Here is a 26,031-nt window from a genome sequence, read left to right as displayed (position 1 = left end):
TAGTGGCATCAGAGGCAACCAGGGGGCTTGTTTTGCAGCAGGGCCAGCCAAGCGCAGCAGCTAACCCCCGAATGCTCCTCCTCTCCTTCTCTCTGCTGCCGAGGAGGAGCGCTGGCTGCTGTCATTGGCTGCGAAGGGCCTCCGCGCAGCCACTCAGCGCAGAGCAGGTGCCTGTTTCCAGTGGAAGAAGCGCAAGACAAGAGAGAGAGACTAGAGTGGAGGCTCCCAGCCAGAGGCAGGGCGACAACCACTGGCCCCAACCGCACCCTCCCAGCCCAGGAGGAGAGCATCCCGCTGCCCTGCGCCCTCCCAACGCTTTAGGGCGCTGGCTTGACACGCTTCAACCTCCCTGGAGTTATCGCGCTTTGGTGCCCCTTTAACTGCCATAGAGTTATAGAGTTGTAGCACCCTGATTCCGCTTTGTAGCCCCTTCATAACACTAACTTCCACGGAGTTGTAACACTCTGGTTCCGCTTTTATAGCACTCTCTGATTCTGCTTGAACTGCCATGGAGTTGTAGCATCACTGATTCGACTTTTATAGCGCTCTCGTTCCACTTTATAGTGCTTTGATAACACTTTAACTGCCGGGGAATTGTAACGCTCTGGTTCCACCTTTATAGCACTCCGGTTCCACTTTAACCTCCATGGAGTTGTAGCACTTTGATTCCACTTTTATAGCACTCTGATCCCACTTTGTAGCACTCTGATTCCGCTTTATAGAGCTTGGATAACACTGCAACTGCCACAGAGTTATAGCGTGCTGCTTTCACTTTAATTGCCATGAGGTTGTAGCATCCTGATTCCACTTTTATAGCACTCTCGTGCCACTTTTATAGCTCTTTGATAACACTTTAACTTCCATGGAGTTATAACTCTCTGGTTCCACTTTTATAGCACTCTGATTCCACTTTATGGATCAAATCGTTATTTAAAAAGGGCACTTTTTAAAACAATTACGAAAACGCTTCCATGATGAAAACGGAAGCGTTCCCCTTTAATAGCGCCATCCACGATCCCACCAGGAGGCTCCCGTCACAGATTGGTGATGCTGGGGCAACGGGAGCATGCCAGAACTGAAGGTGTGTGATAAACTCCTATGACTTCCATGGAGTTATAGTGTGCTGCTTCCATTATAATTGCCATGGGGTTGTAGCATCCTGATTCCTCTTTTATAGCATTCTGATTCCACTTCGTAGCCCCTTGACAGTCCTCTGATCCCACTTTGATAACACTTTAAGTTCTATGGAGTTACATCGCTCTGGTTCCACTTTAACTGCCATGGAGCTGTGTGATGAATCTACAGAATGGGCCGAGTTTGAGCAGAGACTGAGACTTGTAAGGACTGGGCAGTCCTCTGTCCACAACTGTCCAGCCCTGGACCTCCCTGCTTTTCAAGATCCCAACTTGGCCTCCATCACGATTTCTTGCGGCGGTGAATCCCACAGGTTAACTCCATGTTGGGAAGAATGTACAAGATGGGATGAGGAGTAAGGCTGGACCAAGTACCACCAGAAACAGACCTGTAAGAACTAGGCAGTCCTCTGACCACAATGGACCTCCTCCCTTTTCAAGATCCTGACCATCACCATTTCTTGTGGCGGTGAATCCCACAGGTTAAGTCCGTTTTCTGTGAAGAACCTACAGGATGAGGTGAGTAAGGTTAGACCAAGTACCACCAGAGACTGCAACTTGTACGCATTGGGCAGTCCTCTGTCCACAATTGTCCAGCCTTGGACCTTCTCCATAGGCCACCCAGGGGCTTTGGATAAGCAGCCTATGAAGCCATGCCAGCTTACGTCTCCAGTGTTAGGAGACCATGCGGTCAGCCACTGAGTCCAATGGAGGTTGGGTTCTCTGTAGAGGTCAAACAAGCTTTCATGGTGGCTGGGGAGACTGGTCTCCCATTGCTCTCTGTACTGGTGGGTCAAAGCACTCTCCCACCCGGGACTGGGGCACAACCAACTCTTGACTGGGCATTAGGTATCTGGAGATATTTGGCCCAATGACGGGAATAGAAAATGCCCTCTTCCTAGATGTAAAGTAGTATCTCAAGGTGAACCATGTTATTCCGAAGCACAAAATCTTGTAAGAGTTTCTGTTTTGCCTTTCTTTGCGAGTGAAAAAAGCCATAGGTTCTGATCTGCCCCACCCTGGAAGTTAAAAATACACGCATAGTACACCCATTTCCAAACTAAATTAAATCTGGTGGCTTCCAGTGATCCAGTTTGGATGGACCGAGCCTGCACCAATCCAAAAATGAGAAAGGGATAGCAATTGGTTTCTCTTTCCTGACAAACAGCAAAAGACAATAAGTCTGGACTTGTCTTAGGCACCTTGTTTAGAGATACCACTTGCTGAAATCTCTGGTTATGTATCACAAAATGTACAGTTTATTCAATACCTAGTTGTTCCCCCCCATCCACAGGTCAGAATTTGGCATAGAACTACTTAACACCCATGGAAATGTGAAACATCGTGCAAAAACAGATACCAAGAAGGCAAAAACAAAGTGAGTTCTTAAGCCAATGTTTAGCGCTCTTTTCCAGAACAATGACAGTGTGCGGCACAGTAACAAACAACCCAAAAGTGATAAAAATAAATCAAGGCCAAAACAAGTTTCCGGCGGCATTTCATCTTCTGTGGCCACCAAGCCTTGCGTCTCGTAGGTAATAATGTTATTGCTGCTTCTGGATCAGGAATGAGCTTGTTACTATTCTGCGCCTCAACATCGCTGGATGGAGTTATCATGCTTTGGAGGAAAGGGGGGGGGGTGTTTAACTTTTCCAGACACCCAAAATCCGATGCTCATGCCTGCTGAATGGTAGGACCAGCCCTGCCCACCAGTGCCAAGACACGCCTATGCCCATGCCTGTGCCCATGCCCAGCCTGGGAAAAAAAGACACGAGGCTCCTTGCAGGTGCAAGTGAAGGTGATGGAGGAGGCGAGGAAATGGGATGGGGGGCATCTCCTGTTGTGCCCAGTGTGTGCCATCTGAGGTCAGGTTGGTTCTCAGCAGGATTTAAGGACGCAGCACCTGCAAAGGATTATGGGCTGGGGGTTAGACTTAAGACCCTCAGTCAACAGTGTTACGGGCAGATGTTGCTGATGGTGCAAAAGCATGCCCTCTTTTTGTCTCACCCCAATGCAGGGATGGGGGGGATGGGGATGGGGGATTGTGATGGATCTAGGGAAATTCCCTGACCTCAGCCGGGGGATTTCCCCATCATCCTTTCCCTTTGCCTCCTTCCCCCTCCTCCTGCTGGTCTCTCCACTTTGCACCTGTTTGGACCCCAAAGTTAAGTTTTCTCTACTTGCAAGCAAGCAAGCAAGCAAATAAATAAATAAAAGCCCCAGGAAGGGAGGAAAAAAACACACCACTCCAACGTTTTATTAAAGAGCGAGCGAGAGAGAGAAAAGGCACCCACCCCACCCTAGCTCATCTCCTGCCTTCGCAGCATTTCCCCCATTGCAGCAGCAGCAACAGCAAAAACGCAGGCAGTGTTTGGGTCCAGCCCCTCCAACCATCTCTTCCACTCCAGCAGGCCCAGCCAATCCGCACTCGCCATCCCAGCAGGAAAAGCAACTGCCATGGAAACAGAGCATCACTGACTCAGGAGCGGGCAACCAGCATCGCCTTTGCGCAGCGCGCCAAGCAAGTGCCCAGAAGGCTGGCGGGGGCACGTCTGGGGCACTGGGTCCCTGGCAGCTGCACCAGCCAAGAGGAAGAGAAGGAGGGGGCGAAGGAAAGGCATGACAGGCCGCTACGGCCTGGTGAATACATCATGGGGCTCGGCAACAACCGCCTGGACTTCGCTTGCGCCATTTGCGTGGAAGCGTGAAAAGTGCTGGAGCCAAAAGCAACCTGGAATTGCTTCCCAGGCCCTCAAAGCAGTGCAGAGATGCACCATGGCACCCTGTGCATGCTCAGAAGCAACAGCATCGTATCTTATCTGGAGGCCTTGGCCTGGATATTGAAAATGGGCAAAGCCCATGTTCATTCCCACCAATGGTACCCAACTCTGCTTGGTTGCAAGGTCTCCTGATCCTTGGTTCATCCTCCCTCTTTCTCCGCTTAGGCCCTTTACCTTCCCTTGTGAAAGGGAAGAAGTTGGCAAGACTTTGGCTGTTATCTGATGCGTTGGTGGTGCAGTTCTTGAGCTCTGTTAGGAAATGGTCATTGTAAAAAGAAAGACCTCGAGGCTGGACAAGGACGGAGTTGTAGCACCAGGCAGTGTCTGCCAAGAGATGGCTTAGGAGGAGTGATGGGGATTCATCAACAGAAACGATTGTGGCCCACCCTTTCCTTGGAGCAAACATTTAGAGCTAGAAGAAGAACATCAAAAGTCCAGGTTCAAGAGCAGAAAAGTTGGGAGACAGCATGCTGGATGGGGAACGTGAGAGAAAAACCACTTTTCAAGTCTGGGGACGTGGTGCCACTGAAGACCTGGAGGACCAGCAACTCCATCTCAGCTGCTTATACTGGGCCAACTCCATCTTGGCGGCTAACAATAAGTACACAACAAGGGTTGGGTCAGGCCAAAACAGACCTCCTTGGACCAGCGTTTGGTTTTCTCAGTGGACAGTCAGGAGCTGGGGAGTTTTCAACAACTGCTTTGCAGTTTTAAACATATTCTGCACAAAATCTGCATGTGGCTGTTTTGTGCAGGAAACAGCCTTGTATGTACAGAAAAGATGTTTGTATGGAAATATTATTTTCTGCACAAAAAAACCCTCCTTCAATGTGCAAATTTGGTGCCAAAAGAGTCCCAAACTGTCAAGATTTTTCTCAGTCCAGTATTGTTGTCAGGGTTTCCCAACATGTGAGAAATGTTTCTCAACCGGTTTTAGACTATTTCCAATTATTCTTTCTGTCCCCATAATGGCCCCTACAAAGTGGTTATGGGTGTATCTGCACTGCAGAAAAAAGTAGTTTGATACCACTTTAACTGTCATGGGATTCGAGGATTTGTAATTTTGTGAGATATTTAGCCTTCCTTGTTAGAGACCTCTGGTGCGCCACCGAACTACAAATCCCAGAATTCCATAGCAGAAGTTAAAGTGGTGTCAAACTTTTATTTGGTGGCAGCAGCCTGAGCGGAACCATCCTTTTCACTGCAATTGTGGCCCTGTGCATGTTCCAGGAATTTGTCCCACTGCGACCATCTGAGCTAATGGCCATCCTATGTCTTGCAGCACCAAATGCTTCCTCTCCCTGTTTAAAATCCACACACAACCCTGCAAGGTGGGGCTATGTGCACATTTCTTGGCTGGGGAACTGCCACACTAATAGACTTGTGAAGGCCACAGAGGGGAATTAAGGAGAGAGGCTGAGGCCCAGCATCTTGGACCCACACCAAGAGTACCCATGCAGACCACATCTTTGTGACACTCCCTATGGTACATGGTGGTTTTCACGTCAGTCAGGGTAGTGAATCTGCTCTGACTTTTAGTAGGAATTTTAAAAGAGGTGACTAAAAGTGCCAAACCCTATCAATGCTCCCAATAGGTTCAGGACCTTGGATAGGGCCTTTAAGATTCAGGGTAAGCCTCAGAACAGATTTCTTGCCCACTGACATGGAAACCACCTGGGACCACTGATTTCTCCATCTGTAGGGCTAACCGCTAGGGAGTCATAGAATCCTAGAGTTGGAAGAGACCACAAGGGCCATCAAGTCCAACCTCCTGCCATGCAGGAACTCTCAATCAAAGCATCCCCATTGACAGATGGCCATCTAGCCTCTGTTTAAGGACCTCCAAGGAAGGAGACTCCACTACACTCCGAAGGAGTGTGTTCCACTGTCAAACAGCCCTTACTGTCATGGGACAGCTTTTGTTGTTGTGTGCCTACAAGTTGTTTCCAAGTGATGGTGACCCTAAAGCGGACCTATCATGGGATTTTCTTGGCAAGGTTTATTCAAAGATTTGGCATTGCCTTTCCCTGAGGCTGAGAGCATGTGGCTTGCCAAAGTTCACCTAGTGAATTTCATATCCAAGCCAGAAACTGAACCCTGGTCTCCAGAGTCACAGTCCACTACTCAAACCACAACACCATGCTGGCCCTCAATTGCTCCTTAGCACAGGCTGAGGAAGTGACACTTTTATTAATGTTGTCAGATACTATTAAGCTGCCTATGGAGATCCTATCCTAGGGTTTTCTTGGCAACATTTCTTCAGAGCAAGTTGGCCTTTGATCTCCTCTGAGGCTGAGAGAGTGTGACTTGCCCAGAGTCACCACTGTCTGAGTGGAGATTCGAACCCTGTCTCCCAGTGTCCTACTCCAATGCTCAAACCTCTGAAAACCATGGTGGCTCTTAACGCTTTTATGAGATTATGGGGACCCTTGATCTATTGTGTCATTTTAAAGTCTGCCTGTGTGTTATTCATACACTTCATCACAGAGTCCACAAACTTGGTGCATCCTCTTCTGAGACCAAAACAAAACTGTACGGTAGTAATAAGGTTTTGAACCTGAACTTTGGGTACTTCCTCAACACTCCAGATTTATACTTTCCTCTCCTCTACAATGAAGATTTATGAACCAATTTTGACCAAACTTGGTATTTAGGCTTCATCTGATATTCTGAACTTTTTCACGCAAGGTGAAACCCCATTGACACTACCCTTGAAAGATGTGTTTCGTTTAGATCATAAGTGAAAGCATTCAAATTCACCTGCCGCCACCAGATAAATTTTGTAGCAACATACAAATGCGAGGTCCTCTTACATGTGTTTGTGCATGTACACCTCTATACTATGAAACTATTGAAGACAAATTTTGCATTGCAAAGTGAATTGGGTCAATTTGAACTGATTCAGAGGGTCAGGTGAGTTTGTTCAGATTCAATATACATTGGCCTGGTCCAAAGACGTTCGGAGTGACTGAGACCAATCCAGGGGCAGGGGTTTATAGGTTTACCGTATAAAGAAAATCTCCATGTCGGGGTGATGATGACCAGGGGAGATGAGCTTTGCTTAGTGAGAGTCTCACTTTCCTGACTGCAGCACAAATCCCAACAATCCTTTCCACTGACAAAGCTTCAGGGGAAAAAAATAATGGGAGGTCACTGAACTGTATATCTGCTTCTCTCTTCTGCAGGTCTGTGCTCTGTTTCTAAATCTAGAGGGTAGCAACAGATCTCTTTCTGTCCATCCAAAGCCCACTAGATCACCTCTCACTTCAGGACAGGTTGAGTCTCCCTTATCCAGAAATTATTCCAAAACCAATTTTCTTAATGGGTGGCTGAGATAGTGACAGTGTCTGACGGTTCAATGTACACAAAACTCATGCAGAAACGTATTTAAAATACTGCATAAAGTTATCTTCGGACTATGCGTATAACATGTATATGAAATATAAATGAATTTTGTGTTTAGACTTGGGTCCCATGTCATTATGTACCTCTATGCACATATAGGTATTCCAAAATACATATGTGCAAATACAGGAATTGCAACTACCCACTCCCCAATCCAAAACACCTCTGGTGCCAAGGATTTCAGATAAGGTAGATTCAGCTTGCACTTCACTTCTGACCATTGTTCTTGGTTTTTAGCTGTGTTCTTCCATGAGCTTTTCTTGAACTCTGAACCTTGGGGATGCTCTGAAGGGTCCATGCCCAAGTATCTTTCACACCACAGTTACAGTACTATGTTTGCACTTTTAATGCCATGGCTTCTGACTTTGCCCAAGACTGAGGACAAAGAGCTTACAGCCCTCCTTTATACTTTTTCACTTTGTGGACAAATCTTGGGAACCTCAGGTGGAAAAGAGCAAAAACCCCTGTAAACAAATGGGCCATAAAACACACAGTATGGTACACAAAGAGGTGGCAAGTCGATATGGCTTGTCCTTTTGATGCCCAAGTTTCTGCCAGATGTTGGATACTCTTTCCCTTCACTGACCCCACAACTGATTTACACTTCAACGGATGCATCTCTCTGCCTACATGCTTGCAACACTCCCTGGCTAAGTCCTCCGGATCTCTGTGAAATCGTGCTTGGAAGCATCTTGAATCTACGTAACTTGCATGCCTTTCAATATGGAGGTTTGCTATCAAGGATCAATTAGGGTCAAGAGGGGCATTACATATTCTTTGCATTCCAACTTGCACAGCACAGCAAAGCACAGCACATATGTGTATGTGTCTTTAGTGGCAGCTCTAAGATTCGTGGCATGGTGAATCAGCTCCATGTTTTAGGGCAGATTTATCAGGAGGTATCTTGGATATGCCACAATATGCTCAGCTCCTTGAAAGTCTGGACCAAACTATGAAGTCAACTCAGTGTTCTGTTGACACAAAAACAGTGGTGACTGTTTGCTCCTATGTCAGTGGATTAGTGAATCCATTCAAGATTTTGGCTTGCTTCAAAGGAGCTTTCCAAGATGCTGAAAAGAGCCTGAATTAGAACCTGGAGTAGATTCACTGCCCCACTATGGCTGTCACCAGCATTCACTGCATGGAAGCCATCACTGTTTGTATGTGTATGTCTTTCTCTTTCTTTCACACACATAAAGAAAAGATAATGCAATAGGTCCTAGGACCTTTTGATTGTCGGGAACTCAAGTGAAAAGGCATATGGTTAAATGGGCACAATATATGGGTCACAATATACAAATGGAACAATGGGAGAAGATCAGCAAGTGGGTCTTGTAGCGCCTTAATTGAAAGACAGCCATCGGTAGCATGAACTTCCATAGACTTGAGTCTACTTCCTCAGATGCATGGGGTGGAGTGGAAAGTCCAGCTATATAAATAGATTGTGTGTGAGAATGCAAAACGTTGTGGGTATGGAGATGAGGTGACTAGTTTTGTTGTTGGGGGACAAGGCAGGCCGAGGATGTTGTCTAATGCCAAGGTGAGCAGATAATCATATGAATAAGTATTGTAATGTAGTGCGGGAACCAGAAAAGAGATGTGATGAATTGGCCAAGGGAGCCCTCATGAGGCTGTGGAAGAAAAGATGAACATTTAAGTTATGGTCTTAAAGAAAACATTTATAAAATGATGGACTGTTTCCCAGAAATAATTTCTAAGATGTTTAAGGGGTCTTTCAATTTGTGTTGGAAACGTGAGAACAAAAAAAGAAGCCTTTTATTATATCCAGTGGACCTGTGACAAAGCTAAAAAGGTTCTGGACTCCGATTGACTAATAATAATAATGATGGAAGTTATTACACATCTCATGTGAGTTGATATTCTTTCTGTTGGATTTCTTCACTGTCCAGATCTCAGATCCATACGTCGTGATGGGGAATATAATAGCTTGGGCAGCTCTAACTTTTGTGCTCAGTTGTATATCTTTTACACTTTTGGATCTTCTCTAGCTCTTTTCTGGCTGCCCTTCTTAGTCCTGGTCTTCTGATTTCTTGACTGCGGTCTCCATTTCGATCAGTGTTGGTCTCTGACTATAGCATGACAAAAGCTCCAAGAAACAAGTGTAGTCAGCAAAATCCCCAATAAGCAGTGCCAATAAACTGCCAACCTCCATGATCCACCAATTATTTCTTTACACTACATTTTAGCCCTCTGAGGGAAGTCCTCCAATACTTGGCAGAGGCATGTGCAATCTATTATCGTAGATCCTGATTATTGTGGGCACTGTTCCACTGTCTCTTGCTGTTCGGCAGAAGCCCCAGTCTAAACAGGGCAAGAAATAGCAGGAGGACGGATGTTGTAGAAAAGTGCCAGAAACCAGCCATCTTCCATATGGAGATTATTACTTCGGTAGCCCACAAGACTACTAGACAAGATCCTAAAGTGTAAAATGGATGGATGGGAGAGCTGGGCAGTGAAGAAAGCCGACAGAAAGAAAACCAACCTTTGAGATGTGGTGCTGGAGAAGAGCCCTCAAGATACCATGGACAGCCAAAAAGACATACAAATGGGTCCTTGATCAGATCAAGCCGAATTGTCCCTTGGAGCTAGGATGAGTCAACTGAGGTTGTCCTGCTTTGGCCACATCATAAGAAGGCACAACTCATTGGAAAAGATAATAATGCTAGGAAAGATGGCGGGACGAAGCAAGAGAGGAAGACCACATGCTAGAAAGGCCATGGGCTTGATCCAGTAGGACCTGAGCAAAGCAGTGGAGGACAGGGTTTTTTGGAGAGGTCCAATCCATAGGCTCACTATGAGTCGAGGTCCACTCCAAGGCAGTTAAGAAGCCTGCTCCCTCAAATACGCCTCTTGCTTCCTCCTGGCCATCCGATGCTGCCATCTAGTGATGCCAGGGAGTCAAAAGCAGCCCTGAGATGCTCTGGATAAGATCTGCGAGAAGGCAATGGAAAGGGCAGGGTGACCAGATGTTCTCCTATTCCAGGACATATCTTACATTTCAACCTTCTCTCCGGGAGGAATTTCAAAATGTGATCCATTTTGAGCATGGGTCAGAAGCACGCATTTACATTTACGTTAGTGTTTGCAGCTTTGATTCGGTCATGCCCTCCATTCTTCTTGAATGGCTGACATGTGACGGTGCCGACGTCTGGTCATCCTGGGATGGGGCGGCCCTGAGGAAACCTGGGGTAAGGGTGCCTCCAAGGGCAGGGAAGAATTGGTTGCTTCGTGCAAATGCCTCCCTCCCACCATTGCTTCATAGGCTCCTGGGAGTTAAGAGAGACTGCTGCACGATTTGCCCCAAACAATGTCCCTGTGGAGTAGGCCAAGAAGCCCAGGGAGTTTCGAAAGCTTGCAAGGCGTATATTGCGCATTTCGGCTGGCCAATAAAAGGTGGATTTTTGTTTCAATTTACTAAATGGCCAACACAGCCAGCCCTGCACGTTTTCTGGGTGGTGAGATACCACATTGTAGCTTGCAACAGGGGAACCATGGAGAGTATGGCTCTGGACTGGGACTTCAACCAAAGTGGAACAATTTCTTCTTCTTCTTCTTAAATTTGGACTGAATTTGCAAGTTTTACCAAAATGTTCCTGATGCAAAAACATGGAGACTTCTTGAGGAATCTCTTGTTCTCTGCTTACAAAGAGGCATGTGACCTCATTGGAATGGGGACAGGTTGGATTGCAAAAGAAGGGTCCCTGTTGAGATGCAAATGGACTTTCAATTACCTGGATCTCCCAGAGGAGAAGGAGCCTGCCTGCAAAAGATATCCTCCCCAGGGCATACCATCTTTACTAAGGACTCAAACAACACGCAGGCATCGGACTAACATCTCCAATTGCAAACAAAAATCCATCAGTGATACCTTTTATTGGCCAACCAAAGTACATAATATACTTGTTGCAAGCTTTCGAAGCTCCATGGGTTTCTTCATCAGGCAAGTTGTTACCAACCAAACAGGAGAAGGGAAAAAACAATTGGAGATGTTAGTCACCATTCCCACCAGCTCTTAAAGCATTTCCAAGAGATACAAGCAAACGTCACAATGTTGCTGCAATAATACAGGCGTTTGAGCAGCAGTGGTGTCACAACCAGTCCGCACCACACCTAGTGACGCCACTTGACCCTGCCTCCCCCTCATCCTCCTCCTCTGCTGGAAGGAAGCGGAAATAGAGCCCACGTGGGTGGAGGAAGGGAGGGCAGGAGACTGGGCTTGCTTGCTTTGCAGGGCAGGGTCCAGGGCAGGGCTTTGGCCACCGGGAGCTGGGCCATCGGCTAGTGCTACACAGAGCGCTCTCCTCTGCTCCCTTTCGCCTTGGCTGCTGCAAGGAAAGGAGATCGTGCCTCCTCTGCAGCGCATGACGCACTGAGCCTGCTTCCAGTCCTTCTGCAAAGATGGTAAGGAGGAGGAGGAGGGGGGGGAGCCTGGAGGGGCATCGCAGAGGGCATCGGGGGCAAGGAGGAGAGGGAATTGCCCCTGCCCCTAGGCCCTCTCCTCCTTGCCCTCTCTTCCTCCAATGGAAGGCTCCTTCTGGGTGCAGAGGGCCATCCCCTGACCCTAAAGGCTACAGAGTTTTCTTGGCCAGATTGGTTCAGAGAGGGTTGGCCATGGCCATCTCTTGAGGCTGAGAGAGTGTCTCTTCAAGTCGTTTCAGACTCATGGTGACCCTACTTTACGGTTTCCTTGGCTAGAAACCCTTTCCTTGGCCAGTTCAGAGCGGGCTAGCCCTGCCTTGCTATCCCTTGAGGCTGAGAGAGCGTTCCAGAATGGTTCAGAGAGGGTTGGCCCTGCCTGGCTATCTCTTGAGGCTGAGAGAGTGTCCCACATTGGTTCAGAGGGGATTGGCCCTACCTTGCCATCCCTTGAGGCTGAGAGAGTGTATCACATTGGTTCAAGAGGGGATTGGCCCTACCTGGACATCCCTTGAGGTTGAGAGAGTGTCCCACATTGGTTCAGAGGGGATTGGCCCTACTTGGCCATCCCTTGAGGCTGAGAGAGTGTCCCACATTGGTTCAGAGAGGATTGGCCCTACCTTGCCATCCCTTGAGATTGAGAGAGTGTCCCACATTGGTTCAAGAGGGGATTGGCCCTACCTGGCCATCCCTTGAGGTTGAGAGAGTGTCCCACATTGGTTCAGAGGGGGCTGGCCCTGCCTTGCCATCCCTGGAGGGGTGTTTAGGTTGGGATTTTGAGCGCTTGGGTCTGCGCTCTTCTCCCATGCCTAGGGTGTCCAGATGGTCTCACAGCCAAGGAGGAAGAAGGTAGGGGGGAAAGACGGAGGGCACGACCCAATCAAAGCCAAACAAAACACTCCCAGTCATGTCAGTGCATTGCATGCTTCTGAGTCATGCTCCAAAAGGAGGACAGTTGTGGAATTCCTCCTGGAAAAGGAGGACACATCTGGTCATCCTGGAGTAGATCTCATAATCCAAAGGAGGACAGGGCATTATAAAATGAAAGTGGAAAACACTCCTAGAAGTAGTACAGTAATTCACAGTTCTGAGTCATGCTCCAAAAGGAGGATATTTTGGAATTCCTCCTGGAGAGAAGGTTGAAATGGACTGCTCCTGGGGAAGGAGGACACATCTGGTCACACTGGACCAGAGGTTATGACCGCCAAGGAGGTCAAGACACTGTCTCTTCCAACTCTATGATTCTGTTCTATAAATGTAGGCCATATAAATAAAAACTAGTTGTGCTCAAAAAGGAGGACATTTTGGAATTTCTCCTGGATGGATGAAATGTAGGAGATGTCTGGGAAAAGGTTGAAATATAAGAGATGTCTGGGAAAAGAAGGACATCTGGTCACCCTGTCTAGGCCACACCAAGCCAGGCTTTGTGTGGAAGGTAGGAGGGATGTTGCTATTGGTTTACTTTCTCCCTTCTTGGCCTTGGCAGTCGGCCTCTTTGGACTTGAAGTCAAAGGAGGAGAAGGACGCGGAGCTGGACAAGCGGATTGAGGCCCTGCGACGCAAGAACCAAGCCTTGATCAAACGCTACCAGGTGAGTAGGATGCGGACGGGAAACCTGGACAGACACCGTTAGATCTTGCAATATAGATTGCACCTATGCTACAGAATGAGTGCAGTTCCACACTGCTTCAGCTGCCATGGGATGTTGGGACCTATGGTTTTGCGAGCTATTTCACCTTCCATGGTGGAGACCTCTGAGGCCACAGCAAACTACAAATTCTGGGATTTCATAGTACAGAGCCATGGCAGTGAAAGCGGTGTCCAAACTGCATGAACTTTGCAAGGATGAGGGAGGGAGGGTTTAAGGCAAAGGGATGGGATTTGGGACCAGACTGGGCTTCAAAGCCAGTGAATCAGGATGTGCATAGTTTGCATGTGTGTGTGTGTCCGTCCATCTGTCTGTCTGTCTGTTGGGGGTGGGAGGAGGAGTGCATGCAAAGAAGATGAGACTCCTTAAGCTAATTAGCTTGGCACACTGACAGGCACGTCCGCAAGTGCCCTGGCCAAAGGGCAGCTGGCACTGGGCTGACAGTGACCTTGATCCTCCAGAGGAAGGGGCTTGAACTCTGGTATGGGAGGGGTGGGTGGCCCAGCTTTCCCCAAAAGTTGTGGCTAGGGAGGTCTCCCCCCGAAAAAAACGGATCAGGCAAAATTGGACTACCAAGACTTCTATATGGCTGAGCTCCCCAGTCATTGTCAATCAGAATTTTAGGAAATGATCAAGCACTAAGTAATACAGGGGCCCTCCATATTCGCTGGGGTTAGTAGTGCAGGACCCCCATGAAAGTGGGAAAAAGTGCAAATAAATACACATTTAAAAAAACAGCCTGAGAGAACACCTCTCTAGGTATCTCTTGGTCCTCCAGCTCAACTCTGTGGCCAACATCTGCCAGAAGTTGACTATAGAATTGCACTGGAGAACCTACAAATGCTCAGAGAAGTGTTTTCTCTATGAATCTTGTAAGTCCTCCAGTGTGACATTATGGTCAGCTTCTGGCAGAGCCATGCTGGAGGACCTAGAGATTCCTAGAAAGAATGTGTTCATCAAATCTGCATTTAATCAAATCTACAGTTAATCAGATCTGCAAATAATCAAATCTGCAAATGTGGAGGGCCAACTGTACAATGGTTGTTTCAAGTCATTTCTGACTTATGGCAACCCTATCACAGCGTTTTCTGGAGCTAAGAATGTGTGACCTATCCAATGTCACCCAGTGGGTTTTCATAGCTGAGCAGGGAACTGAACTCTGATCTCCAGAGTCGTAGTCCAACACTTAAACCACTACACCATACTGAAATACAGTAGTCCACTGTTATCCACGGTTTTGTTGTCTGAAGCTTCAGTTACCCACATTCAATCGCGGTCGAAAAATATTACTGGTCTAAGGTTCAGTACTATCTGTGGTTGCAGGCATCCACTGGGGATCTTGGAACATATCCCCCGTGGATAAGGGTGGATTACGTTATTAAGTAGTATTAAGTATACAGAAACCAAGAGATCACAAGTCTGGCTTTGGGATTTCTATGGGAGAGGAGCAAGATATGATTGATTCCTCTTTCTCGCCCCAGGAGATTGAAGAAGACCGGAAGAAAGCTGAGCAAGAAGGTATTGCTGTGACTGGCGGGCGAAGACCCCGGTCTGATGAAGGAGATGCCTTCATCCCAGAGAGGAGGCGAGGAGAGCTGGATTCCTCCACCCTAACGGTCCAGGTCTTGCTATCTCCAGAGGTGAGGAGCCATAGAAGTGCATGTGTGTTTGTGGTGCAGGGGAAGTGGGTGTTTGTCTATTCTGTGACCACAATTTGGAGGCTGTTTGTGAGTCAGCCTAGTGTCCACTGGACATAAGACAAATGCATTTTTCTTGTTGGTGTGGGGTCAAGAGTCTTGAGTGGTCAAGAGTCCTAGGATCTTCTGGACCACAAAAGCAGTTCTCTGTGGATAATTTGCAAGATGCTTGGCAGGAAAAAAAAAATGGCCCAGATGTGTTCTGGCTTGAACACTGTTGCTGATGCTGTTCTGGTAGATGTGCCTTTGCATTTGTGTAAGCTGGGGCTGAAGACAGGGTTCTTGGTAAGGTAAGGTCAACACATGTGTTATTACATATGGATTTTAATAAATTTTGGAGTGTGTGTGGAATTCACTTTGACCCCAACCTGAGCTCCTAGGGGCACCACCATTTCTCCAAAGCAGAGATGTCATGTAGGCAACTTGCTAAGGAGAGGGCAGGAGCCCTAGAGAAAAGGATTGGAAATTCCCCACAGGAAGTTTGGGTGTTGCTAGACAAGAAAAACCATCTCCTCCAAAACCAGTACAATACAGGCTGTTTGTTTTCAGCCTCACACTTAATGGCCCAGTGATTAAATCACTGGCCATCTATTCATCTGTTTGCCTTCCTTGATTGTGTTCAGATCCAAGTGCATTGGCTCAGTCTAGTCTTCACCTTGGTTTAACAAAAGCCCAGGCCTTCATACCCTTTGTCTTGGCTGAAGTTAAGCCATCAAGTTCATAGCCAGGGGCTACAAATTGCTTATATAAGCCTCAGTCTAAGCATACACCAGTGTGCTACATTCAGAATACAGCCTGGCTTCATGTCAGACTGAACTCTGATTCTAGCTCCCTGGGCCATTTCGTGTCCTCTCATCATCTATATCCACATCTGGTTCCTGGAGAAGCCTTTGGAAGTGAGTATCTCCCTAGATTTGCCTCTCAACACTCTCCCGATTTCCTTCCTTTACTTTCATTGAGAATTGTGTGTGTGTGTGAGTGTGCATGCCCCTTTTTGCTGTGTGTTTGTTTTTCCCTTTTTAATAAATATTTGGACTTAATTGGAGCAGTCTGTCTCAGCGTCGTCTCTCAAGGGATTCTTGCGGATCTCTCGTAGGCATCTTGGGACCCGATCTCAGAAAGGGGGTTGTTAGGACCCTTCCTCTTAGCAATTGAGCTAAATTCAGAAATCCCCCTAATTAGATCCTTCCTAACACATGTGCTGGAACCATGCCATTTCAGAACATATCTGGGCCAGAACACCCTCTGAGTTGGGACTTGCAGACATAGTTTTGCAGTAGCTTGGGTCTTTCTTGGAGAGATGAGTTCAGAAGGTGGTGCTGGGGGATTCCTGTTTGAAGTCTTGGCTATTGGCCAGTTCTGTCCTGTTTCTCATCTGATTTAATATTTACACAAAACTGCTGGGTGAGGTGGAATGGAAATTTGAGGTTTGGTGCCACCGATATGCTGATGTCTCTCAACTCTGTTTCTCCTTTCCACCCAAATCTGAGGAATCTGTTCTAGATCTCTAACCCATGCGTGTTGTTAATAATGGACTGGATGGGGGCAAATTAATTAAAACTTAATCCAGATAAGGCAGAGTTATTTTTGCACAATTGAAAGGCAGATTGTAGAACAGGGATTCAATCTGTCCAGGGATCCAACACTCCCCTGAAGACATATGCTTGTAGTTTGGGAGTACTCTTAGATTCCACCCTGACCTTAGATTTCCAGATGTTGCCAGGGGTTGGGAGAGTATTTGCACAATTGAAACCAGTGGGTCAACAGCATTTGTTTCATGAGCTGGTTTGTGGCTCCAGTCTCACATGTCGTAAATACATCTTGTTTGGATTACTGGAATACATTCTACACAAGGTGGCCTTTGGAAAGAATTCAGGAATTTCAGCTAGCTCTATGACTGTTGACTGAAGCTAGTTGCAGGTATCATATAATTTGTTCTTGTTATGTGCCTCGAAGTCAGCTGAGTTAAAGTGACCATACTGTAAGGTTTGCATTGCAAGGTTTATTCAGAGGACATTTGCCATGGCCTTTCTGATTCTTGATGGAGAGTGGGCTGGATCAGTTGTTATTTACGTTATCTGTGAACTACATAACTACTGTCTCATTCAAATATCCTACTTCATGATAGTTGTTTTGATTTCAAGTCATTTCCGACTTACGGTGACCCTGTCACTGGGTTTTCTTGGCAAGATTTGTTCAGAGGGGGTTTGCTTTGCCTCCATCGTAGGCTAAGAGAGTGTGACTTGGCTAAAGTCACCTGTGGGTTTCCATGACTGAGTGGAGATTTGAACCCTGGCCTTAAGTCATAGTCCAATGCTCAAACCGCTACACTACACCGGCTCTCACTTCATGGTGGATCTTATATTAAATGTTCTTCCGATTTTTAAAAAAAGCATTATACACAGAAATCCTGTGTGTTAATGATGGGCCGTGATCCATTGCTAAGTCCCAAATGTGTTTCTCCCATTTACACTCATTTACAGGTTTTATTGTCATTTTTTCTTCTACAGCAGCCCAGCAAAACCTGTCCAGCCAGAATTGGAGAGAGAGCCCTTTGCATTTTTCAAGATCTTGCTCTTTCAGTTCTAATAGCTCCAGTCCTAACCGAAATCAAATCTTTATTAAAGATTCTTAGAAAACAAGATTTTGCCTCACCATTTCATTTAACCACCTGAAGAATACTGTTCTAAAAATCTATAATCTTTTGTCCTTCTCTTAGGAAAAGCGTGTGGTTAGCAATGAGAGAAGGCACCCTGCTTCCACCAAGGCCTCCCGCAGCGCTTCCCAAGGCCGTGGTTCCTTCCGTGGGGGTCCCTATCCGGGCAGCCGCTCCCCACGAGGGGAATGTCTCCCTGATCAGCCTGTTTGGGAAGAGAGTGGCACAGGTGGCCCGGGGGCTGGCAAGCGAGGCCGAGGAGGAGGAAGAGGAGGAGGAAGAGGAGGAGGACGTGGACAGAGATCCCGGGGAGGACAAGGGGGCCCTGCAGGAGAGGCTGTCCCTGACAGAAGATCCAAGGTGAGAGGTCCACAAATGCTAGGGAATGGCTAATAAACCAAAGGTGGTCCTTTTAAAAAGGAAGGTTCTTTATTTTTAGGAATTGCCTGGAGTACTTTTTCAAAGATTTAATCCATGCATTTAGTATTTTTCAGTGTTTTCAACATAGGGGCCCTGTTGGGTTGACAGGTGATACTGAAATGCCATAAATCACGGGTGTGTAAAATTTGGCTCAGGGGCTGCATGTGGCTCTCCAAGGTTTTTCTGTGGCCTTCAGCTCCCTCCAAACTCCACAGAGTAACTTTTTTGTGATCTCATTACTGTGTGTGTAGTACTGCAGTTGATCACCTTGGGAATCAATCAGTCAGTCAGTCAGTCAGTCAGTCAATCAATCAATCAATCAATCAATCAATCAATCAATCAATCACAAGCACCTTCTCTCCACATTCAGGAGTGGGAGGAGCGCCGGAGGCAGAACATTGAGAAGATGAATGAGGAGATGGAGAAGATTGCCGAATACGAGCGCAGTCAGCGTGTGAGTGTCGGAAGGCTTCAATGGAATCTGGGAGGGAGGATTCAGGATGCACAGGAGCTGCTGAGGGGTGGGATACCTGCCCTGGCCCCTATGGACTGAGATCTGACCCATGTCCCAAGTCCCCTGTTTTTTGTGCCCTGCTCTGTGTTTCCCTCACCAAGTTTGGGCTGCAACTGCTGACCGCTTTTCTTAGCAGGATGGAGTGCAAGAGAAGAATCCTGTCCGCAACTTCCTAGATGATCCACGACGCAGCGGCACCTTTGCAGAGTCAGACCGACGGGAAGGGAGCCGGCGCCACATGCGAAACTGGGGAGGACCGGATTTTGACAAGGTCAAGACTGGCATGGAGCAGGGCAAAGAGAGGCCCTCTCCGGTACGTTTCTGTATGTGTGGGTTGTGAGTGAGTGTAAGAGGCTTCAGATGACTTGGGAAGGCATTCGTTGTCTCTTTCATACTACGCAATTCTTGCTGTTTGATTCCACTGCCACAGCTCCTTCCTATGGAATCCTGGGATTTGTGGTTTGGGAAGGCCCTAGAGCTATCTGCATCAGAGGCTCAAATGTTAGAATTTACAATTATGGAACCATGTTGCTGATGTGATGCAACACTGTGCTAGTGAATTGTGATAGTACACAGTAGTGCACTGCACAAGATGTCCTGTTGTGCCATGAGATCTTCTGTTGCACACAGGGACATGTTGAGCAATGCGACACTGCTGGCTCTGCTTATGCTGTGATCCCAATGGCAAAGTTATGTCTCTGCTCCCTTCTTATGAATACGAATATTGCTCTGTTCAACTTTATGCAATTGTAAGTCAGTTTATGATGACATAACTTTCCAACAGGTTGCCAGTCATAGGGCTAGAATTGTCTAGTAGGAAATCAATAGCAGTGGGTTGCAACAAAGGAACAAAGACTTGGAGCAAAGGCATCAGCAGCAGGGCATCCCCACCCCCACCCTAATTCTCACATATGTACCTCTTGCGGTTTCTGTGACTACACTTCCCATCTGTAGCTGGTAGATGCCTGCCTTTCTCCACCTTTGAGCCTGCCTACTTTTTCCCACCAGGGTCGTGGAAGCTCTCGACGCAGAGGGGGACCATCACCCCCAGCATCCCTGGACATGACGCTCTCCATGACAGGCCGGGAGCGTGCGGAATATATTCGCTGGAAGCAAGAGCGAGAACAGATTGACCAGGAGAGGCTGGCACGGCATCGGCAGCCTACGGGCGAGTGGCGTCGGGAATGGGATGCAGAGAAGATGGATGCAGAGTAAGTGCAAGGAGCATACTATGTGTATGTGGGGAGGGAGGGCTCTCCAGTTGGATGTGACAAGACTTGTGTGATATGCTGGAGAGGCGTGGGGTTAAAATAGAGAGTGGTAAACTATTATGGTTGTGGATTGTGGCAGTAGCAGTTGGCGGCTCCCATGTCAGTGGGACAGTAGATCCATTCCAGGGTTTGGCCAGTTCCAAAGGAGTTATCCAGAGTTCTGAGTCTATATGGTTGATAAGGTTCTGCACTGGGAATAGCTCCTTTGGAGATCAGCCCAAAATCATGGGGGAGCCACCAGTTCTTATGGGTTTGAGGTAGGGCAGGGTGTGTGTGTGTACTCAATTGAACACAAAGGCCTAAATCCTATCTTCAGTACTGAATAGAGTAGATTCACTGAATCAAATTGATTTATTGATGTGTTTATTCATCATTCAACACTACTATTCAACAAAACGATTCACTAAATACTATATATTAAAACAGTTAAAAACATACCCCTGAAAAGGATAAAAGACATCTTAAAAGTAGTTCAGTAAAAACATAAAAACAACACAGCTTTTTCTTTATCAAAGTTTGGTTCCAAAAGTCTGCCTGAATAATAATATAAAAAAGTATTTGCATGACGACAGAAGAATAGCAAGAAGGGTCCATTCTGGCCTTCTGGGGAAAGGTATTCCAGAGTCCTGGAGCAGCCACCAAGAAGGCCCTATCTTATATCCTCACCTTTGAAGGTGGTGGGACTGAGAGAAGGGTGTATATTATGTGGGGTGTAGTTGTGTATATGACTGAACTCTGGTTTGTGTACTTGGAGGGGTGTAGGTGACAGCTGTGTATGTGTGTACTGATGGATCATGGAGGTTGCTGAGCTCGTCTTGAAATGTGAGAAAATCTGTGTGTATGTGTGGGAAGAGGTTTTGCTGTAATATTATTCTCATTTCTCTCATCTCTTCCAGGTTTAAAGAAGGTAGCAAGCCTGGAGGCTCAGTAGGTGGTAAGCATGGTAAGGAACCTCCTTAGGATCTCATTCGTGGTTCCCAACCTTTGGTCCTTCCAATGTTTTGGATTTCCACTCCCATAATTCCTGACTGTTGGCCACATTGGCTGGGGCTTCTGGGAACCACTACCTTAGAGGGAGACTTGAAAGCCATTGCGCTAGATTGTGTTTTGGGGCATCCCAGCTGCATTCCCTTGTCCTTTGTCTTTTACAGGTGAGTCCAAGCGTCCCCCCAAACCGCCCACATTTGGTGAGTTTCTGTCTGAGCAGCAACCAGATCGGCGTAGGAGGGGCAGAGGAAGAGGCCGTGGGCGCCAACGGAACAGCGCTCCTTCCAAGCCCTACAGGTGAGCTAGACCCTGGCATGTCTCTGTGGACAATACTGGCTGAAACCTGCCTTGGGGGGTGGGTTGTATTTTTAGCTCATGAGTTCTGATGTGGGGAGCAAATAAGAGGCAGAGAAAGAGGCTGCGGGCTGGCCCCTCTTCTTTACCTGTTTCTGGGATTGGAGGACAGAGGGTCTGTTCTGACCCTGAGGCCGATTTGTGTCTCCTCTGTGCAGTATGCATGACAATCGCTGGGAGAAGGAGGAGCCGGATCAAGCCCCGCCACCAGCACCAGTGGAAGAAAAGTCAGCCATTGACACTGTGCAGCAGGTGAGGGTCTCCTGCTTTTTTGGAACAAAAGCCTGAGATATCCCTTTCTCTTACCTGTATTTATTCTTGGCCTTATCCTGCAGGCAGAGACACCTGCCTCTTCTCACGCTCTTCCAGAAGAGGAAGAGGTGGAAGGAGAAGAAGAGGATCAGTGGGAAGATGTCAGTGGTGGAGAGGAGGAGGAAGAAGAAGTGGAGGATGGGGATGAAGCTGGAAGCAATGACAGCCAAGGCTCTGTTGCAGAGGAGGAGAAGGAGAAAGAACAGCCATCACTGCCTCCTTCCACCAGCTCCTCCCATCCCCCTGGAAGGAATGGGCAGCTGTCTCTAGCCATGCCTCCACCTCAAGAAGAGACTCCAAATACAGAGGGAAAGCCCCTGACTCCATTTTCACCAGCGGAGGGATACCACCCTGTTTCTGACTGGGGTGAAGAGATGGAGCTGAGTTCACCCCGCGCGGATCTTAGCAAGAGTCCTCTGTCTGTGTCCCAAGAGGGGCCTTCTCCCAGTGCTGGTAAAGTGCAAATGAGTGGGCAGACAGTGCCAGGTGGGTGGTGGGTATGTGGGTGAGCTGTGGGTCCAGATGTGGAGTAGACTGCTGGCTTACTACATTTGTTTGGGCCTGGTGTCTGCCAGCCTGTCTCCTCTGTACTTTCTCCCCAGATTCTGCTCCACTCCAGAACTACAGCTGGGAAGGTTGTGTGTGTCAGTGGACAGTGGATTCAAAACAGGGCGTTTATTTAGGGGAGGTGTGGGTTTGAATCCCTTCTCAGCTATGGTGTTTGTTTAGGCTCAGTGTCTATTGGCCTGCTTGCCTCTATCTATGAGTAAGTTTTCTCAAGATTCTGCTGCTCTCCCAAACTGCAACTCCCGCAATTCCCCTGGGAATTAAGTGTTATCACTCCCCTTCCCTTCCTGCAGGGCTGAGTTCCCCCAATCCTCCGGCTGGATCAGGATCCTTACAGTCATCCATGGAGGTGTCAGAAAGGGAGGCATCTCCTGCACCCAGAGACCCAGAGGCAGAGATGAGCAAGAAAATGGACATACCCAATCCTGACAGGGAGCCTATGCAGGAGGAAGCTGGCAATCAAGGTGGTGATGGCAGGGGACAAGGGGTTTGGCAAGCAGTTAAACTAGGCTACTGGCCCTTCTTTACTTCATTTCTGATACCCTTTCTGTCTTCCTAGAGGCTGCAGCAGAGACCCCAGCTCCTGCGCCCACCATGGTGGAGATCACTGACTTCCAGCGGGTGCGCTTCTCTAAGCTGTCACCCAACCACCCTTAGTGGCGGTGGTGCCAGCCATCTCCCTCTGCATGACTCTTGGTTTTCTGCCCCTCTGCTGACTCTCCTGTGCCACCTGTTGTCCAGCTCTCCTTCCTTTCTCTCTCCTAGGATCCTGCATGCCACAGCCTTTTCTTCTTCCTCCTTTTTCGTCTTCTGTGAATCTGCTGTGGCTCAAGGCACTGGCCTGTTTTCTCTCTTTCCCAACCATCCAGCATGTGCTTATGCATCTCTCTGTTTCTGTCCCTTTTCCTGAAAGGGCTTCCATCTCCTCTTTGAGGAAGCTGGGCCTATCAGCCTGCCTACTGGATGCAGCTGCCCACACTCAAGGGCTATTGATACCATGCATACTTTGCAGTTGTAGGGTGGGTGAAGGCCCCCAAATGTCTGCTTAACAACCCTTGAATATACTTGATCCCCCTTTTTCCTTCATCCCCACATCCCCCCCATACTATGCTGTTGGAATGGGGGCAATGCTGCTCTCTGCTGGCACACTGGGACACCGCAGGGCAGACGCTTCTCTGATTCTACCAGCAGCTGCCCAAACCTTTTGAACTGGGAGGTTGCTGGCTGGTGGGGTAGGACTGGGAGTGCTGCTGGGCACCTTGCCTCTTGACAAAAATGCATGTGCCTACTATGCCAAAGGTTTGCTCTGCTAAATGTTCTTATTAAAAGTCTCTCCTTCCGATTCATAAAATATTCAGCAGGTCTTTATTGAACAGTAGTAGCTCATAGCGGATTTTTAATTTTGATCTTGAGGAAGTGTTACATCCTTTGACATTCCCCATAATCAAAACAAGCAACAGATGTCCTTACAATTGAAGCACTTGTAAATTTTAATTTAGACTAAGTTCACGTTGGAAATTTAGTTATCTTGTATTTGAAGCATGTCATGCTACGATTATGGTAGAAGAGGCTCTGAAAACAGCAAACATAACACCAAAGGTAGTTCCTGCTTGCTGTTTTAAAGTCTAAGAAGCTAAGACATGGGAAGAAAGGAGTGAAGAGGGAGGAAGAAATGTAAGGTACAAGGAAAGGATGTGAGGAGGGAAGATGAAAACAAAATGGATAAATGAAAACAAAATGGATACTTCATTGGAAGCTAAAGCTGTTCCCCAAAGAGGTGGATTTTTAAGTTTGTTGTTTCTACTACAATGTTTTGACTGTGATGGCAAAGTATCATAGTTGACAGTCCCGCATGCTTGCTTTCTGTTGCTTCTTCCCACTTTGTGATTGTGTGTCTCTCTTTTCCCTACCTCACCAGGAGCAGCAGGAGGCCTGAAGCGCAGAAAGGCATTTCCTAACAGCTTCCCTTGACCAGGGTGGCCAGGAAGGAGACTGGCTGGTCAACTGTTGTGAGGCAGTTGGTGACCCTGCCCTGCTGCATTCGATTCGCCTGTGTTGCTCTCATGCTCGAGCTCCGAAGTTAAGAGGAGGGGCAACCCTTTCTCAGCACGCTGTAGCCTGCAAAGTCATCCTTTAGTACAGTGAACACTAAATTCATGTGCAATGAAGACTGTGGCCCCTGCATGTGATTTTTTTCTGACTCTGTTCTGTCTTGGGGGGCACACTTGTGCATGTTGGAAGGGGAATCTTGTTGCCCCCTGCAATCCCCTAGCTCTCTGATCCATTACGCGTCCACCTACCGTTCCTTTCTTTGACGTTTCCCAGAGAGGGGCGATCTGAGGGAATGCCCACATTGCCCCTCCACACTTTGAGGAGGAAAAAAACCCCTGGTATTTATCTGTCTGGTCTCTGCCCCATCGGTTGCTGCTTTTGTCCCCGGGGGTGGGTAGGAATTGGCTGCTCTATATCATGTACAATGGACCCTTGTTATACGCTGGGGTTTGGTTCCAAGATCCCCCGTGTATAACAAAATCTGTGGATGCTCAAGTCCTATTAAATATAATGACGTAGCAAAATGGTGTCCCTTTTAAAAAATGGAAAATCAAGGTAAATTTTTGGAACATTTTCAAACCGTGGATATCTGTGTATAAAAAAAATCCGTGTATAAGAAGGGCTGACTGTATAAAGGAAAAAATTGTAATAATAAAGTAATTTTGGTGGCCAGTTGCCTCCTGAGCTCTTTAAAAGTGGACAGGTGCAAGAGTGGGAAGAGTGCGCACGGAGGTAGGTGTGTGTGTCTGTTTTCAAATATACTTCAGTTATCGAAGTAGATGTGCTCCTGGGCATTTCATCTTGAATGGAAAATTTGGCACTGGGGCAGAAACGAAAAAAGTAAGGATAGGCTCCTGCACCACACACACAAAAAAAGGAAAGCACACTTTTTCATCATGTTTCAGAAAACATTTTATTCAAAACTAATAATATGCACATATGAAGTGAAACACCCAGATTCGGTAAGCCTTGTACAAGAAAATAAAAACATTTTAAACCACCCAGAGACCATCCGAAGGCTTCTCCCCAAATGCATCCAAGAATGCCCTTTTCTTTCACACTTTTTATAATTCAATTTTGGTGCACAGGCTTCTAGATCTATCTATCTATATATTTAACATGTTAGGGATAGCTGATGAGGGGAGCTTATCTGTTCTTCCCTTTTCTCTGTGTTGCTGTCTTTGCATGCTGAGTAAGGGATTTTGGAGGGAGTTGCTGCTTACGTTGCCTGTTGTAAGCAAGCACACATAGATGCTATGGGATTGGCTACAGCAGCATCATGCACTCTCTCAGGTTAGGCTTTCTTTATTGTGATGTTTACTGTACGTTGTACCTTTGAATCACAATCTCATACGCACAGTCTAAACGTATTTACATGCACATGGTTTCATGTGGTTAAAGTGAAAAATTTGGTAAAATGTGATGTATGTAAAGAAAAATTCATAAGAAATGTGTAAAAAAAAAGGGGGGGGGCTCTCCTTTCTCCTCCCACTGAGCTTCACTTCATTCACAAAAAACACGTTCTAAAGGGACACAGGCAAATGCCACAGCCCACTTCTCCAAAAAACAGATATTTGAGGATCAGTGGTGTCACCTCCCCTTATGGCAGTGATTCCCAAACTCTGGTCCTCCAGATGTTTTGGACTTCATCTCCCAAAAGCTTCGGTCGTCTTGGCCAATGGTCTGCAATTTTGGGAGCTGAAGTCCAAAACACTCGGAAGAGCAGAGTTCAGTAATCGCCCCCGTATCCCCTAGGGATGCCACCGCTTGCAGCTTTTGCAGAAGAGAAGGAGGAGGA

At 47.2% G+C, this 26,031-nt stretch overlaps 2 protein-coding genes across 7 annotated transcripts in view; one reads left to right on the top strand and one right to left on the bottom strand.

Moving 5' to 3' along the window:
- The window catches only part of LOC149304465 (uncharacterized), an 80,974-nt gene that overhangs the window by 16,479 nt on the left and 38,464 nt on the right, over nt 1–26,031 (bottom strand). The gene's annotated exons all lie outside the window — the stretch shown is intronic.
- Nucleotides 11,528–24,898, top strand: CCDC9 (coiled-coil domain containing 9). Of its 5 annotated transcripts, none has more exons than XM_089478772.1 (14): nt 11,528–11,740; nt 13,242–13,346; nt 14,885–15,043; nt 17,820–18,116; nt 18,547–18,630; nt 18,827–19,003; nt 19,699–19,901; nt 20,858–20,904; nt 21,113–21,245; nt 21,461–21,554; nt 21,638–22,067; nt 22,475–22,645; nt 22,741–22,802; nt 24,100–24,898. In XM_089478772.1, the coding sequence occupies exons 1-14, from the start codon at nt 11,738–11,740 to the stop codon at nt 24,115–24,117; spliced, it is 1,983 nt and encodes a 660-aa protein (XP_089334898.1). In that variant the 5' UTR covers nt 11,528–11,737; the 3' UTR covers nt 24,118–24,898. The 5 variants fall into 5 exon arrangements, with proteins under 5 accessions (XP_089334898.1, XP_089334899.1, XP_089334897.1 ...); XM_089478773.1 differs by having other exon boundaries at nt 18,824–19,003; nt 24,106–24,898; XM_089478771.1 differs by having other exon boundaries at nt 18,824–19,003.

The sequence above is a fragment of the Sceloporus occidentalis genome, unplaced genomic scaffold (assembly GCF_023333645.1).
Source record: "Sceloporus occidentalis isolate IW3139 unplaced genomic scaffold, rSceOcc1.0.p SCAF_13, whole genome shotgun sequence".
NCBI lineage: Eukaryota > Metazoa > Chordata > Lepidosauria > Squamata > Phrynosomatidae > Sceloporus > Sceloporus occidentalis.
Note: the sequence above shows the minus strand (reverse complement) of the source record. Positions and strands in the feature narration are given on the sequence as shown.